General features: G+C 40.0%; 1 protein-coding gene and 1 long non-coding RNA gene across 2 annotated transcripts; one reads left to right on the top strand and one right to left on the bottom strand.

The window, feature by feature from the left end:
- Positions 1-1,647: 1,647 nt before the first annotated feature.
- On the bottom strand, positions 1,648-4,884 carry POU3F3 (POU class 3 homeobox 3). Its single transcript, XM_082248501.1, has one exon. It carries the CDS (start codon positions 4,642-4,644, stop codon positions 3,304-3,306), a length of 1,341 nt encoding a protein of 446 aa, XP_082104627.1. The 5' UTR covers positions 4,645-4,884; the 3' UTR covers positions 1,648-3,303.
- A 455-nt stretch (positions 4,885-5,339) lies between these two features.
- LOC309547502 lies at positions 5,340-17,290 on the top strand. The gene is made up of 3 exons (XR_014224971.1): positions 5,340-5,460; positions 15,456-15,538; positions 16,745-17,290. It is a non-coding gene; the product is annotated as an uncharacterized lncRNA (long non-coding RNA).
- The last annotated feature ends 394 nt before the right edge of the window (positions 17,291-17,684 follow it).

Raw genomic sequence — 17,684 nt, 5'->3', positions numbered from 1 at the left:
ATGAAAATAAACGGATAAATACAACCAAAAAAATGCTTTAACAAGATAAATAGGTTACAAATATATATAATTTAAGGGAACAAAAAACAAATGTAAAATTAAAAAAAAAAGAAATATGAAATCAAGTTACACTTGTTGGTAAAACTGTAGACAAAAAAAAAAAATTGTGGTAGAGGAATCTCTACAGTTGTCATTACAAATCATTCATTATCAGACACAGTGTGGATTGGAGGGGAGGGAGGGGGACATCATGGTGAGATATACCACCTAACCAGCTGATGATCACATAGATCCATCACACATACACACATTGATGCTGATTTACTAAAGAAGTTGAGAATCTTCACTTTAAAAAAATGTGATGTTCTTTTTTATTATCTTAGTCATGTGATCATTTGCAGAGGCTTTTCACATGATTGAATGAATGATCACATAATTCTTAACTTCATTAATAAAACAGCCTCTTATTCCCCAGTATAAGCAGATAATACAGGCTAGAACACAAGCCAGTGGTAGGGAGCCAGGTACCTTGGCTTGTATGCCAGCAAAGCCACAGTACAGTACATGAGCAGAAGTAGGGATCTATTGTGTTGTAAAACCTTGATAGTCAGAAAGCCATAGAGCCTTCCTAGGAGCTCCCTGCCCTTTCCATTACTGCAAAGTAACACTACAAAAGCATTGTGTGACCTTCCTGCAGGAATCAGTGAAAGTAGGATCACCTCTGCTAGGAGCACCACTCCATAGTCACATCACAGGCATGCTGGTGTGATTCTCAAATCTTTTAACACAGCAACAATGTGAAGCCAAAAAAAAAAGAAAGACAGCTATCTGAATCCAGCTTCTAAGTCATTCAAATAAAGGGACTCCCTGTCTCAATAGCCCTCCACTCTTCATGTGTGAAAAATGGGATTGGAGGCCACGTGTGAATAGGGAGCACATCCTAACAGTGTCACTGCTGGGAGATCATGCACTGAAGCTTAGCCCTAAGAAAATAAAACATAAAATCAAAAAATACATATAGACCGCCAGCACACACACACAAACCACTGTCTACTAATACACTGCACTGGTGTGATTATTGTAGTCCTGTCCATTGCTGTGTATGGAGATCCCCGTGGATTTTAGAAACTGGGATTGTGCTGTCACCCTGAGAGATAAAATAAAGCTGCTCAGAACAATGAGATCGGCCTGTATGCCAATTCCTAGCAATGACAAGAGGCCTGCCAATGATGGCCGCATCTGCTGGATGGAAAACACCATTTAAGCTGGATTCATGGTGGCAGGAAAAGGCGCACACAACGCATATATACATCTATACCAAATAATAATAATGATAAAAAAAACAAAAAAAAAAACCTTATGGAAGCCCTAATTGAACAGATTGTCTCAAGGCCTAGCCATTTTTTTAAAGGGGAGAAATAGCACATAAATATAAAAAGAAAAAAAAAAAAAGACAACAGTGCAATCGGTCCAGATTCTATACACAGCTGGAATAGGGTATTGCTAGCCACATGTAAACCCACCATGATCAACTGTTTAGATTATTCACTCTCAATACACTTTACAAAAAATAAAAAATTATAATAAAAATCCCTTTAGTGGCAGTATGGAGAAATAAACAGGCCATCTGGAATTTTTAACTTGGACGCAGACTGCCCAATAATTAAAAAAAAAACCTATTCTAAATGAAACAAACATGTCCCTATTCGAGATCAGTGTTTAGCTGATCCATATTAAGAAACCATAAAAAATATGAGATTTCCATTGCAGCCAACATAGACTCCACACATACACATTATTATTATTTTTTTTTTCTTACTAAGGGGCATTTGGGGACTAGGCTTAAGTTTAGAAATGGGGGGACAAATAAGACTGGCAGTGAACTAAATAGAACTTATACAATACAAAACAACAGACATTACCCCCATTAATAATATTTCAGACACAATAACAAGGAGCTGCTCTGCTTGTACCACCATTGTTTTTTTTTTTTTTTTCATAGGCATCACACACAGATCTGAATCGTTCTACCAAATTTATTTTCTCAATCAGCTCTTACGGAACCACTACTAAAATTAAATTACAATCAAATGATCACATCAAAAGAGACCATTATAACCTGTCCATATTTCTTTTTCAATTGTTATTTGTGCTCGTCTGAAAAAAAACAAAACAAAACAAATAAACAAAAAAAAATAAAAAAACAACACGTAATACAAGATTTTGGGGAAAAAAATAAATTACTGTTCTGCATCAAGTTCATAGGTATTCTGAATAAAATATTAAAAGAAGTCATTTGATGAAAATATAAAGCAATTTTTTTTAGATCAGTTATTGATCTAATATTTTTTTTTTTACCGCTGTCTTTCAGTCTCTTTTTTTTTTTTTTAACCTACCAAAAAACACCGCTTGGAAAATGCAGTATAGTATGATCTGATCATAGTTGGCAACGGACTTTAGAAGAGGTGTAGTCACGGTAAGTGCAGATACAGAAGTCCAAATGAATGTTTTAAATAGAATAATTAAATCCGTATTTTTAGAGTTTTTTTCTGGGGGGTTGAGTAAAAAAAAAAAAAATCTCAAGGGTCACAGGTGAGGGATCAAGATAAAAAGAGCCACGAGAAAAATAGGATTTGTTTTTGTTTTTTTGACATCTTAAAATGATTTCTGTACACTTGTGGCTGGTAGGATAGTTCAGAGAGCAGACCATCTATCCTCAGTGTGTACCCTGTTTATTGACACAGGATAAATGTATTCCAATGTATTTAAAGTCACTTCTTAGTGCTGTGTGCATATTTCATTGCTTGGCTTGCTGAGATGAGGGCACATTCTGTTCCTGAATATTTGCTTTTTTTTTTTGTGTCGTTCAGGGAAAGGCTATGACTAGTAGCCATGAAGGGCTGGCAAGTTCCTACAACCACGGGTAAAAAATACTGCAACCTTTTTTTCTTTTTTTTTTTCTTATATATAAAAGCCGCAGAAGACAGCTGATTATCTTGTGCCCTATGTGATGTGGGCACCCTTGCTGGGCAGAAAATTGAAGTCAAGTGGCATGTCTTTTTTTTTTTTATTTGGGTAAGGCAAATAAAAAACGTTCTTTTTTTAAAAAATAGAGTATATATTAAAAGGAGCGCTCTGCAGTTTTTGGTGCAATGGCATGTCCACCCATGTGCCAGGAGATGGAGGTGGTGAATGGCATGGTGGTGGAGGTGGTGGTGATAGGGGATCTGTCAGTAAAAAAGAGCATTGTGGGTGAGTGGGGCTGTGTGTGACCATCTTCCCCCCCGTGGGTGCCCATTCCAGTCATTGCACACTAGTTTGCATCCCGTGGTGAGGGGGCGGCGTGTCGGCCCCCACATTGCCCACCTGGGAGTAGACATCATCTGGCGTTTGTTGCTGGATCCCCGGTGGGGTCATCCTCTTCTCCTTCTGCCTCCTATTACAGAACCACACTCGGACCACCTCCTTCTCCAGCTGCAGGCTATCGGCCAGGTTGGTGATCTCCTGAGCTGATGGTTTGGGGCACTTGAGGAAGTGGCTCTCCAGGGCCCCTTTGACGCTCACCTCGATGGAGGTCCTCTTCTTCCTTTTCCTGCCCTGGGCAGCGATCTTATCGATGCTGGTCGGGCTGCCAGTGGACGAATCGGCCTCCTCCAGCCACTTGTTGAGCAGGGGTTTGAGCTTGCACATGTTCTTGAAGCTGAGCTGCAGAGCTTCGAACCTGCAGATGGTGGTCTGGGAGAAGACATTGCCGTAGAGGGTGCCAAGGGCCAGGCCCACGTCCGCCTGGGTGAAGCCCAGTTTGATCCTCCTCTGTTTGAACTGCTTGGCGAACTGTTCTAGGTCATCCGAGGTCGGGGTGTCCTCATCGGAGTGTGGCTCGTGGCTGTTCACCCCATGGTGCTGTTGTTGCTGTTGCTGCTGTTGGTGGTGCTGATGTTGCTGTTGTTGCTGGTGGTGGTGATGATGGTGATGGTGGTCGGCTAGCTCGGGGGTGTCACCCCTGACCAGGCCTGGGTGGACTAAGCTCTGGCTCCCCGGGGGTGGGCTCAGCATACCGTTCACAGTGAAAGCCCCGGACTGGGAGTAGAGAAGCGCCTGCTGCTGTTGTTGCTGTTGTTGTTGCTGTTGCTGCTGTTGCTGGGCTCCGGCGGCCATAGACTGGATGTGAGAGGCGGCCGCGGCTCCCCAGCCGCCCTGATGTCCTTGGTGGGGTCCTAGGTGAGGCGGCCGGTGATGCAGGGCAGCCCCCGGATGTAGTTCGTCCCTCCCAGTCCCCCCCTTCACGTCCTGCTGCTGAGGGTGCTGAGGGCTACCGGTCATCCCTACCGGGCTGCTGGACCAAGGTGAGCCGGCCTCGGCCGCTGCCGCTGCTGCAGCTGCTGCAGCCGCCGCCGCGTGTGGAAGCGCCGTCACCCACTGGTGTGCGTGGCTCAGCATGTGGCCGCCGTTACTGGCCGCCATGGCCCCCTGCATGAAGTCGCTTTGCACCATCTTCACCGTGGGGTCCCCCCGGTAACCGCCCGATACAGAAGTCACCGCCGCGCTGCCGGGCTGCATGCCCCCTCCACCCCCCGAGTCCGAGTGGACGGATAGGATGCTGTTACTGGGGAGGTAGGGGTTGGAAGCAGCCGTGGTGGCCATGGCTCCCCCCCTGCCCGCTGCTATCCACAGGTTTGGGGCTTCCTCTTCTCCTCCCCCGCAGCCCGAGAACGTTTCCCCCTTGAGATGCACTTTTGTCCTTGGAGGAGCAGCCCAGGGCCAGGGGCAACACAACCTCCTCACCTCTTCTCGGTGCCTCCCTCCTCAGCCCGATCTCCTGGGCATTCAACTTGTCCGATAGATCCCAAACTTCCCCTGATAAAGAGGAGGAGGAAGAGGCATTACATAAACTTCTGCTTCCCACCTACAACAGCGGGATGCCGGGCTGTACACCGCCGGTACATGCTCCTAGTGCTGTGCCTCCTCCAATGCTGTGCCTCCTCCTGGTGCTGTGCCTCCTCCTAGTGCTGTGCCTCCTGTGCTGCTCACAAGAATCCCTCTGACAACTCCGAGGAAAGTTAGCTGGCTGGGCTGGCGGTGCTCGTCCTCCCCTCTCCTCTCTCAGGCTCTGACAGCTCTGTGTGTCCCTCCCTCACTGAGCGGGGACTGGAGAATGTTTACCCTGCACGGAGCGCGCACACCACCACACTATCCCAAATACGAGCGAGCCCAGAGCACGGCCCCCGCTGATTGGCTCCACGCTGGGTGATTGACACCGAGGCATTGACTGGCTCAAGAGGCGCCCCCCCCCCCCAACATCTCCTTCCTCTCCGCCCCGCCCCATTGCTTGCTTTCTCATTTAGGCAAAGTGGCGTAGGAGCTGGGAAGCTGGACCCCTTAAACACACACATTGCTGTCTACACCAGTGTGTCTCCCTTCAACTTACCTCCCGGGACCTACCAAAGGCCGTTCTAGGAAGTAGGTGATGTCATCCGAGCGCCGAGCCTCCTGGCACACTAGTTTTAGGGGATCGATACATTGCATGCATTCTACATCTACCGATCATTCCAGGGGGGACTCATTGTAGGGGGTATATATACACACATACATTGTATACACATATACATCTTTTAATATATAGATACAGATCCATATATAAATACATCTATATACATATACTCATATAGATCCTTTTATATGAATTTAGTAGATCCATATGTAAAACAACCTATATATATGTGCTTTGTACACATATATATCATTTTATACACGCAGATATAGAACCATATATAAAAAGATCCCTACATATGTACTGTATACAGATATAGATCCTTTTATACATATAAGATCTATATATGTACTGTATACAAATATATACATAGATATAGATCCATACACACACACATATATATATATATATATATATATATATATATATATATATATATATATATATATATATGAAAATCACTACTTATATACTATATACACATATAGATCCTTTTATACACATAGCTATACATAAAGATCACTATATATGTAATGTATACACATATGGATCATTTGACACATATATAGATCCATATATAAAACGATCCCTATATATGTATTATATACACATATAGATCCCTTTATACACATGTAGATCCATATATAAAAATATCCCTATATATGTACTATATACACAAATAGATCCTTTTATACACATAGTTATAGATCCATTTATAAAAAGATCCCTATTTCTGTACTATATACACATATAGATCATTTTCATACACATAGATATAGATCCATGTATATATATATATATATATATATATATATATATATATATATATATATCCTTTTATGCACATAGGTATAGCTCCATATATATATATATATATATATATATATAAAAGTATAAATATATATACACATATATATATATATATATATATATATATATATATATATATATATATGTGTGTGTGTGTGTGCTATATACACATATATATTCTTTTATACACAGTTTGGCCCCTATATATGTACTTTATACACATACAGAGTCTTTTATACATATAAGATCTATCTATCTATCTATCTATCTATCTATCTATCTATCTATCTATCTATCTATCTATCTATCTATCTATCTATCTATCTATCTATCTATCTATGTACTGTACACAGATATAGGTCCTTTTATAGATATATAAACATTAAACCCATATATGAAAAGATCTCTATATACGTACTGTATACAGTTATAAATAATGTTATACATATAAGATCTACATATGTATTGTATACATATATAGATAATTTCATACACATAGATAGATAAAGATCTATCTATCTATCTATCTATCTATCTATCTATCTATCTATCTATCTATCTATCTATCTATCTATCTATCTATCTATCTATCTATCTATCTATCTATCTATCTATCTATCTATCTATCTATCTATCTATCTATCTATCTATCTATCTATCTATCTATCTATCTATTCTGTTCTGTTCTGTACATTGCACCCCCCAACTATCCCCCAGCAAGGATCGGTAGATCCGCTGTGGATAAACGTGGTTGGTATCTCTAGGAAATTTCCAATGTCAATAATATATATTTTAGGAGCTGTGACATGATTATTATTATTTTTCTATAATAAGACAGCCCTGTGCATTTGTAGTGGATTCCCTGCTACTAATGTCCTGCTAGAGGTGAACACTTCCTATAAAGTAGGAAGTTTTGTTTCCTGGAAATCACTGTAACAGCCCTGGGAGCCACTATTGCATTTCTAGGATATATTTATTGGGATGTCTCATCTTTGGGCAGCTTTCTATTGAAAATCTCCCTGAAAGAGTTAAGAGGAGGGGGAGAGGTGGATGCAACCAAGCGGAAACATAGCACAGGCAACCTCAGTGATCCAAGGCAAAGAAAGAGAGAGTGGCAACCAAAACAAGGGCGAATTGAGCTCTCCTCCGGGACCTGCTCTCACACTGCTCTGCTCGGACACAGCCAGACCTTCTGTCAATGAGCATCCTCACATTATCCACATTGTGTGCTCAGCAACACACTCATCGAGAACCCCTCCCCTCCCTGCATACACACCTCCACTTATAGACCCAAATAACTACACACCATTTCACCTATACAATACACATATATTTGTATGCACTTACACCTATAGATCTATGTTCATACATTCATATTACAACACTTCTACCTACAGATCCATGTTACTATAAAACACATATACACAAATAACAACACACACTTCAACCTATAGATCTATGTTCATACACACTTCAACTCATAGATCCATGTTAGTACACATATTTAACAACACACACTAACACCTATAGATCCATGTTCATACACACATATAACAATACACACTTCCACCTATAGATTCATGTTCATACACACATATAACAATACACAACTCCACCTTATAGATCCATGTTAATACCCTTATATAACAATATGCACTTCCAGCTATAGATCCATGTTCATACACACAGATAACAATACACACGTACATCCATAGATCCATGTTCATACACACATATAACAATACACACTTCCACCTATAGATTCATGTTTATACACACATATAAACACACACTTCCAACTATAGATCCATGGTAATACACACATATAACAATATGCACTTCCACCTATAGATCCATGTTCATATATACATATAGCAATATACACACTTCAACCTATTAGATCCACCTTAGTACACACATATAACAATACACACTTCAACCTATACATCCATGTTTATACACAAATATAACAACAAACATGTCAAACTATAGATTTATGTTAGTACACACATATAACAACACACCCTTCTGCCTATAGATCTATGTTCATACACATATATAACAGCACACACTTCCCCCTATAGACCCACGTTAGTACACAGACATTTACCAACACACACTTCCACCTATAGATTCATGTTCATACACACATATAACAACACACACTTCCCCCTATAGATCCATGTTTATAAACACATATAACAACACATACTTCCCCCTATATATCCATGTTCATACACACATATAACAACACACACTTCCACCTATAGATCCATGTTTATAAACACATATAACAACACATACTTCCCCCTATATATCCATGTTTATACACACATATAACAACACACACTTCCACTTAGAGATCCATGTTTATAAACACATATAACAACACACACTTTCCCCCTATATATCCATGTTTATACACACAAATAACAACACACACTTCCCCTATAGATTCATGTTCAAACACACACTTCAGCCTATAGATCCATGTTAATACACATAATTAACAATTCACACTTCTACCTATATCCCCCTGGTCTATGAATGAATATATATATATACATACATATACATACACACACACACATATATATATATATATATATATATATATATATATATATATATACACACTAAATTGTCAAAAGTATTGGGACGCAGCACATTATCTTTAATGGCATCCCAGTCTTAGTCTGTAGGATTCAATATTGCGTGGGCCACCCTTTGCAGTTATAAATGCTTCAACTCTTCTGGATAGGCTGTCCACAAGGTTTAGGAGTGTGTCTATGGGAATGTTTGACCATTCTTCCAGAAGCACATTTGTGAGGTCAGGCACTGTTGTTGGAGAGAAGGAGAGAAGGCCTGGCTTGCAGTCTCCGCTCTAATATATTCTATTATAATATATTCTAGTATTCTATTGGGTTGAGGCGCAGGCCAGTCAAGTTCCTCCACCCTAAACTCATTTATCCATGTCTTTATGGACCTTGCTTTGTGCACTGGTGTGCAGTCATGTTGGAACAGGAAGGGGCCATCCCCAAACTGTTCCCATAAAGTCGGGAGCATGAAATTGTCCAAAATGTCTTGGTATGCTGACGCCTTAGGTGTTCCCTTCACTGGAACTAAGGGGCCAAGCCAAACCCCTGAAAAACAACCCCACACCATAATCAGGGGGGAGGGGGCCACCAAGTGAATTGGACCAATGCACATTGCAAGGTCCATAAAGACATGGATAAGCGAGTTTGGGGTGGAGGAACGTGAATGGCCTGCACAGAGTCCTGACCTCAACCCTATAGAACAACTTTGGGATGAATTAGAGTGGAGATTGTGAGACAGGTCTTCCCGTCATCATCAGTGCCTGACCTCGCAAATGCACTTCTGGAAGAATGGTCAAACATTCCCATAGACACACCTCTAAACCTTGTGGACAGCTTTCCCAGAAGAGTTGAAGCTGTTATAGCTGCAATGGGTGGGCTAACTCCATATTGAACCCTATGGACTATAGGACAGGGATGTCATTAATGTGCGTGTAAAGACAGGTGTCCCAATACTTTTGACAATATAGTATATATCAGCCTACACTTCTATCTACAAACACTCATTCACTCACTCACTCTCCTTCTACCTTTAGATTCCCTGTTGATGCTGAACACACTCACATATATTAGATAAACACATCCCTCTCCCTTAGCTCTCTGTGGCCTGCCAATTCAAAACACACACTTCACTTCTAGATATAGCTTGCTGTTGATATAAAATACACACATCACGCACAAAAAGCATACCAATATAAACATACCCCTAAATTCAACATATACACACGCCACACAAACACATACAAATGTACACACATGTCCCTATATTTTACACACACACACACACACACACACACACACACACACACACACACACACACACACACACACTTCTGTCCCTGTAGGTCCATGTTGATGCTACACATACAGACCTGACTTACAATCATGTACCCACACCCCAATATATATGTCCCCACTCCTGTTCTGGTAGGACCCAGTTGATAGTACATTTATAGATTGGACTCCACACCTGCCCATGTAAGTTCCTGTTAAAGATAAATAGGGCACATAAATCATACACTTGTCCCTGTAGGTTAGTCCCCACTACTATCCCATTTGAAGCTACACACACATACACATGTCCCCACTCCAGTCCCTGTATGTCCTTGATAATGGGACATAAGCAGAAGATATAAGTCCCCACTCCTCTCCCTGTTAATGCTACACACCTAAAAATAAATCCTCACTACTCTCCTTTTGTTGCCACACACATAAAAGTCCCAATTGCAGTCATTGATGATGCCTCACACACCAAATAAGTCCCTGGAGTGTAGACATGTAATCCTTGTTGATGCTACACACAGAATTACATGTCTACACTCCTGTCCCTGTTCACAGATATAAGTCACCACTCCTTTTTCTATGAATTCTACACACACATTCTAGGTCCCCTCTCCTGTCCCTGCTGATGTTACACATCATGTATGTCTCCACTCCTTTCCCTACTGATGTTACACAGACACAAGTTCCCACTCCTGTCCCTGCTGATGTTACACACACACAAATATAAGTCCTCACTCTTGTCCCTGCTGATGTTACACACACAAAATATAAGTCCCCACTCCTGTCCCTGCTGATGTTACACACACAGATATAAGTCCCCACTCCTGTCCCTGCTGATGTTACACACACAGATATAAGTCCCCACTCCTGTCCCTGCTGATGTTACACACACAAAATATAAGTCCCCACTCCTGTCCCTGCTGATGTTACACACACAGATATAAGTCCCCACTCCTGTCCCTGCTGATGTTACACACACAGATATAAGTCCCCACTCCTGTCCCTGCTGATGTTACACACACAGATATAAGTCCCCACTCCTGTCCCTGTTGATGTTACACACACAGATTCAAGTCCCACCCCTGACTCTAGAGATGCTATACACACATATATAAGTCCCCTCTTCAGTCTCTGTTGATGTCACACATGCAATTATGCAAAGTGCCAACTCCTGTTCCTGCTGATGATACACACACAATATAAGTCCCCACTCCTGTCCCTGCTGATGTTACACACACAATATAAGTCCCCACTCCTGTCCCTGCTGATGTTATACACACATTATAAGTCCCCACTCCTATCCCTGCTTATGTTACACACACAATATAAGTCCATACTCCTGTCTCTGCTGATGTTACACAAACAATATAAGTCCCCACTCCTGTCCCTGCTTATGTTACACACACAATATAAGTCCATACTCCTGTCCCTGCTGATGTTACACACACACAATATAAGTCCATACTCCTGTCCCTGCTGATGTTACACACACAATATAAGTCCATACTCCTGTCCCTGCTGATGTTACACACACAATATAAGTCCATACTCCTGTCTCTGCTGATGTTACACAAACAAGTCCCCACTCCTTTCCCTGCTTATGTTACACACACACATTATAAGTCCCCACTCCTGCCCCTGCTTATGTTACACACACAAGTCCCCACTCCTTTCCCTGCTTATGTTACACACACACAATATAAGTCCCCACTCCTGCCCCTGCTTATGTTACACACACAAGTCCCCACTCCTTTCCCTGCTTATGTTACACACACACATTATAAGTCCCCACTCCTGCCCCTGCTGATGTTACACACATAATATAAGTCCCCACTCCTTTCCCTGCTTATGTTACACACACAATATAAGTCCCCACTCCTGTCTCTCCTTATGTTACACATACAATATAAGTCCCCACTCCTGCCCCTACTGATGTTACACACACAATATAAGTCCCCACACCTGTCTCTGCTGATGTTACATACATAATATAAGTCCCCATTCCTGTCCCTGCCTATGCTACACACACCATATAAGTCCACACACCTGTCCCTGCTGATGTTACATACATAATATATGTCCCCATTCCTGTCCCTGCTGATGTTAACCACATAATAAATGTCCCCATTCCTGTCCCTGCCTATGTTACACACACAATATAAGTCCCCACTCCTGTCCCTGCTGATGTTACATACTGATTAAGTCCCCACTCATGTCCCTGCTGATGTTACACATATGTATTTAAGTCGCCACTCCACACTGTAAGAAACGCTAGACACACAGATTCAAGTCCCCACTACTGACTCCCTAGACACACTCCTGTCCCCACTCCTGTCTCTGTTGATTTTTCACACACAGATATAAGTCCCCCACTCCTGTTCCTATTGATAATACATACACAATATAAGGCCCCACTCCTGACTCAAAGGTGCTAGACACACAGATATAAGTCCCCACCTCTGTTTCTATTGATGTTTCATACACAATATAAATCCCCACTCCTGTCCCTGCTACATACACAATAAAAGTCCCCACTCCTGTCCCTGTTGATACTGCATGGACAGATTCAAATGATCACTCCTGTCTATGTTGATGCTACACACACATCAGATTCAAGTCCTCACTCCTGACACTAAAGAGGTTAGGCATACAGATAGAAGTCCCCACTCCTGTGCCTGCTACACACACAATAAAAGTCCCCACTCCTGACTCTATAGATGCTAGACATACTCCTGTCTCAACTCCTGTCTCTGTTGATTTTTCACATACAGATATAAGTCCTCACTCCTGACTCTAAAGTTGCAAGTCACACAGATATAAGTCCCCACTCCTGTTCCTATTGATATTACACACACAATAAAAGTTCCCACTCCTGTTCCTATTGATGTTACATACACAATATAAGTCCCCATTCCTGTTCCTATTGATATTACATCATACACAATATAAGTCCCAACTCTTGTTCCTATTGATATTACATACACAATATAAGTCCCCACTCATGTTCCTATTAATGTTACATACACAATATAAGTCCTAACTCTTGTTCGTATTGATATTACATACACAATATAAGTCCATACTCCTGTTCCTATTGATGTTACATACATAATATAAGTCCCAACTCTTGTTCCTATTGATGTTACATACACAATATAAGTCCCAACTCCTGTTCCTATTAATGTTACATACACAATATAAGTCCCAACTCTTGTTCCTATTGTTATTACATACACAATATAAGTCCCCACTCCTGTTCCTATTGATATTACATACACAATATAAGTCCCAACTCCTGTTCCTATTGATATTACATACACAATATAAGTCCCCACTCCTGTTCCTATTGATGTTACATACACAATATAAGTCCCCACTCCTGTTCCTATTGATATTACATACACAATATAAGTCCCAACTCTTGTTCCTATTGATATTACATACACAATATAAGTCCCCATTCCTGTTCCTATTGATATTACATACATAATATAAGTCCCTATTTCTGTTCCTATTGATGTTACATACATAAGTCCCTACTTTTGTTCCTATTGATGTTACATACACAATATATAAGTCCCCTCTCCTGTTCCTATAGATATTACATACACAATATAAGTCCTCATTCCTGTCCCCGTTGATACTGCATGGACAGATTCAAATGATCACTCCTGTCTATGTTGATGCTACACACACACAGATTCAAGTCCTCACTCCTGACACTAAAGATGCTAGACACACAGATATAAGTCCCCACTCCTGTCCCTGCTACACACACAATACAATTCCCCACTCCTGTCCCTGTTGATACAAATGATCACTCCTGTCTATGTTGATGCTACACACACATCAGATTCAAGTCCTCACTCCTGACTCTAAAGAGGCTAGGCATACAGATAGAAGTCCCCACTCCTGTCCCTGCTACACACACAATAAAAGTCCCCACTCCTGTCCCTGCTACACACACAATAAAAGTCCCCACTCCAGTCCCTGCTACACACACACACACACACACACACACACACACACACACACACAATAAAAGTCCCCACTCCTGTCCCTGCTACACAAACAATAAAAGTCCCCACTCCTGTCCCTGCTGATTGGACGGTGTCTATGTGGGGAGGTCGCATGTATTTGGCAGTCATCCCCTGCCTTTCCCTCCTGTCTATATGTGCTGTGTCCCAGAGTGTGTGTACATATATATATATATATATATATATATATATATATATATATATATATATATATATATATATTGTGTGTATGTGTATATTATGTGTGTATGTGTGGCTGGGCTCCTCAGTATCTCACCAGCTACTCTGCAGTATATGCATGAGCTGAACGATAACGATAGTGAGCTCTGCCCACCTATACTACACAATCCAAAAAAGAAAAAAAAATAATAATAATAATGAAAAATAAATAATAAAAACATAAAGAAAGGGAGGGAAAAAAAGCCCGTCCGACACTGGAACACATGTAAAGCGCAATTGTAGCATGAAATCTGCACACAACGAGTAGTTGTTCCCCCGTGTCCTTCCAGGGCTCCACTCTTTCTCTATGTAGAAGAGATATAACACAGATCGCATTGAATGGAGCTGAGATCTCCAGGTGCAGGCGGTTAAATAGTCACTGCCAGAACCCCATGTTTTCCTTTCCAGCCGATTTTGCTTGGATCCATCATCCGGCTCAAAAAAGCGAGCGAGTCTCGTGGTTTTGTTTACACTGAATGGGGAGGATAGGAATCGTGCCATGGGGCCGGCTTTCATTAATATACAGTGAGGATTTTGTCTAAATTACTGCTATGAATTTCACAGTACAAGCTTTCAAAAGACGTCTCAGGTGGCCCGATGCAACGTGATAGCTTCTTAGCAAACATATCTACTTTCCACCTCCAAGATAACCAGGAGGGGAAAAGATGTATACATAACACAAGAAAAAAAAAAAAAAAAAAGATGCAACCCTGCAACCACAAATATATACTTGTTTGGAAGTAGTTTTTTTTTCCCCCCAATCCCTCCTCTCCTACCCACCCCCTGCTTTATACAATGCGATTGTTTTGTCTAGAGAGGGGAAAAAAAAAAAAAAAAAAACAACCTAAAGTATAACAAGGAGAGAACAGTTAGTGCTGATTTTCATTTGCATAAATTTTCATATATTTTGGTGAAATAATAGACTAGTAGAGAGCTTGTCTTAGAGGAGTCAGTGCAAAGGGGGACCTGCACAGGCTTGCTTCCATGCACTTCCCATTAATGCCTTCTTTTTATTTCCAGGGTCACCCATTAAAACTACAAAAATCAGCTTTCTATATATTTTACATCATTGTTTCTTTATTGTCGGGAGATTTAGCTGGGTGGTGAGTATTGTTTTCTTTTTCCTCTGTGATCGCTGGAATGACAGGCTGACTTGTTTTGCTACAATGAATTTTTTTTTTTTTTTTTTTCTCTTTTAGATCTTGCTATGATTTTGTTTGTTTTCTTTATTATCTTTGTATCATTTTGTAGCTTATTACTAGAAAGCTGCGGTTTCTGTGTTCTTCTAGTAGACGATCGCCTAAATCCTGGGGTTGAGAATAGAGGGGATTAGAGATGTGCTGTGTTATAGACTGAATCCTCCATTGATAATATTGGGGTACCATGCCTTTGTGTGTTGGGGGGTGTCAGAGCAAGACACGGTTCTCTTCTATTGTAAAAGCCTGCTTCTAAAATGACTCTGCTGGAAATGACTCTGCTGTCTAGTAAACCGATACAGAGCTGGGATTCATCTCCTGGTGCCTCCATGTCAAAATACACAAAAAATAGAAAAAAAAAAAAAAAGAAGAATCTGTAGTAAGAAGATTACATGCTGTGTGGTTATTGCTTTATACTGCACAGGCCTTCCCATCCTTTATATATATATATATATATATATATATATATATATATATATATATATATAGATATATATATATATATATATATATATATATATATATATATATATATATATATATATATATATATGTGTATTTTTTTATTATGTATTTTTTATTATTATTTTTTACTCATTTAAATCTATATATATATATATATATATATATATATATATATATATATATATATATATATATATATATATATATATCCATCTACCTATCTATCTATCTATCTATCTATCTATCTATCTATCTATCTATCTATCTATCTATCTATCTATCTATCTATCTATATATATATATATATATATATATATATATAGCAGTGCTTTAAAATGAAATGTAGCCTGTTCATTGCGTTTAGCAGACCTGCCACTTGCCATGATTCATTGATCTGCTTGCTTTATTTAATTGCATGTCGATAGCTGTCAATGTGATCATTTACCGATGGACAGTAGACTTGTTGCCTGCTTGGAGTATTTATTTTTTTTATTTAAAAAAAAAAAAAAGTTTCTATTGATAACACTTGTACCCTGGCCAATGTGTAGTGTTGAAGTTTAGACTGAAGTGGTAAACTTGCATGCAGCAAAGGCAAAGGGGTACTGGGGGGGGCGATCTAATCCCCCCTCTCTTCTGCTCTCCTTACAGGATCTCTTTAAGAGAGATTAACTCTGTGTGCCCCATTGCAACAGATGCCAGATACAGCAGCTCCCTGAAGATCATTTGTTTTCCTGACAGGGAACATTTCTGAGCAAAGCATACTGGTTGCCATAGAGAGGAAAAGAAAAGGAGGAACACTAGCCACATTAAGCTATATGTTTGTGCACTGGGCTTTAGATAAAAGGGCAGAGCTTTGAACCAGCCACAGGGAGCACACAGCAGAAAAAAAAGCCTTTAACTTGCTGCAATCAGATTTATTTTTCTGTTGGGTTTCTTTTATTTTTTTTTCCCCCTCTCCTTACTTTTAAAACGCACCAGGTAATTTTATAAGCTGTTCTTAATTTTATGTGATACGGTTTGCTGAGCAAAATAAACTTTCGAAGTGTTCCTTAAATAACGGTAATATGTAGTGTCCAGCAGGGGGCGCAGCTGGTGAGTAAATATACACAGGCACTAAACTTATCTATTCGCTTATTGTTAAGTTGCCGGCTAAAGCAATATATCACTTTATTTTCTGCTTTTCGGCTACCATTAACCCCATCGTGAAACAGGGTATATTTTATCAAACAATCTGCTGTCCTGTCTTGTATATATATATATTTTAATTTTGAATACCGACTGTTAAAACTTAAGTGAAAACTCGCTTAGGGTTTTTATGAATTTATTTATTTTATTTTACTATTTCTGGTTCCTAACCTTTTATCACTTTTCAATGGTCAGATGGAGGGGAAACAAATTGAAAAAAAAAAAAAAAAGCAGCTTAACGATTTGCTAAACTTTTTTTTTTTTTTCATTTTTTTTTAATAAAGGATTTTATCAATAAAAAAACAATTGCTCTTATAATAATAGAAATGCATGCATAAATCATATCAATAGAATTGAAAATTGAAATAATGTTTGTGTGCAGAGTAAAAATGATAAAAAATGT

Source organism: Pelophylax lessonae (assembly GCF_965119305.1).
Source record: "Pelophylax lessonae genome assembly, chromosome: 2".
In the NCBI taxonomy this organism is placed as follows: Eukaryota; Metazoa; Chordata; class Amphibia; order Anura; family Ranidae; genus Pelophylax; species Pelophylax lessonae.
This window is presented reverse-complemented; position numbering and strand designations above follow the sequence as displayed.

What these genes read in the sequence shown, in the direction of transcription:
- POU3F3 (XM_082248501.1), bottom strand. Translation starts at nt 4,644, where the DNA reads ATGGCCACCACGGCTGCTTCCAACCCCTACCTCCCCAGTAACAGCATC.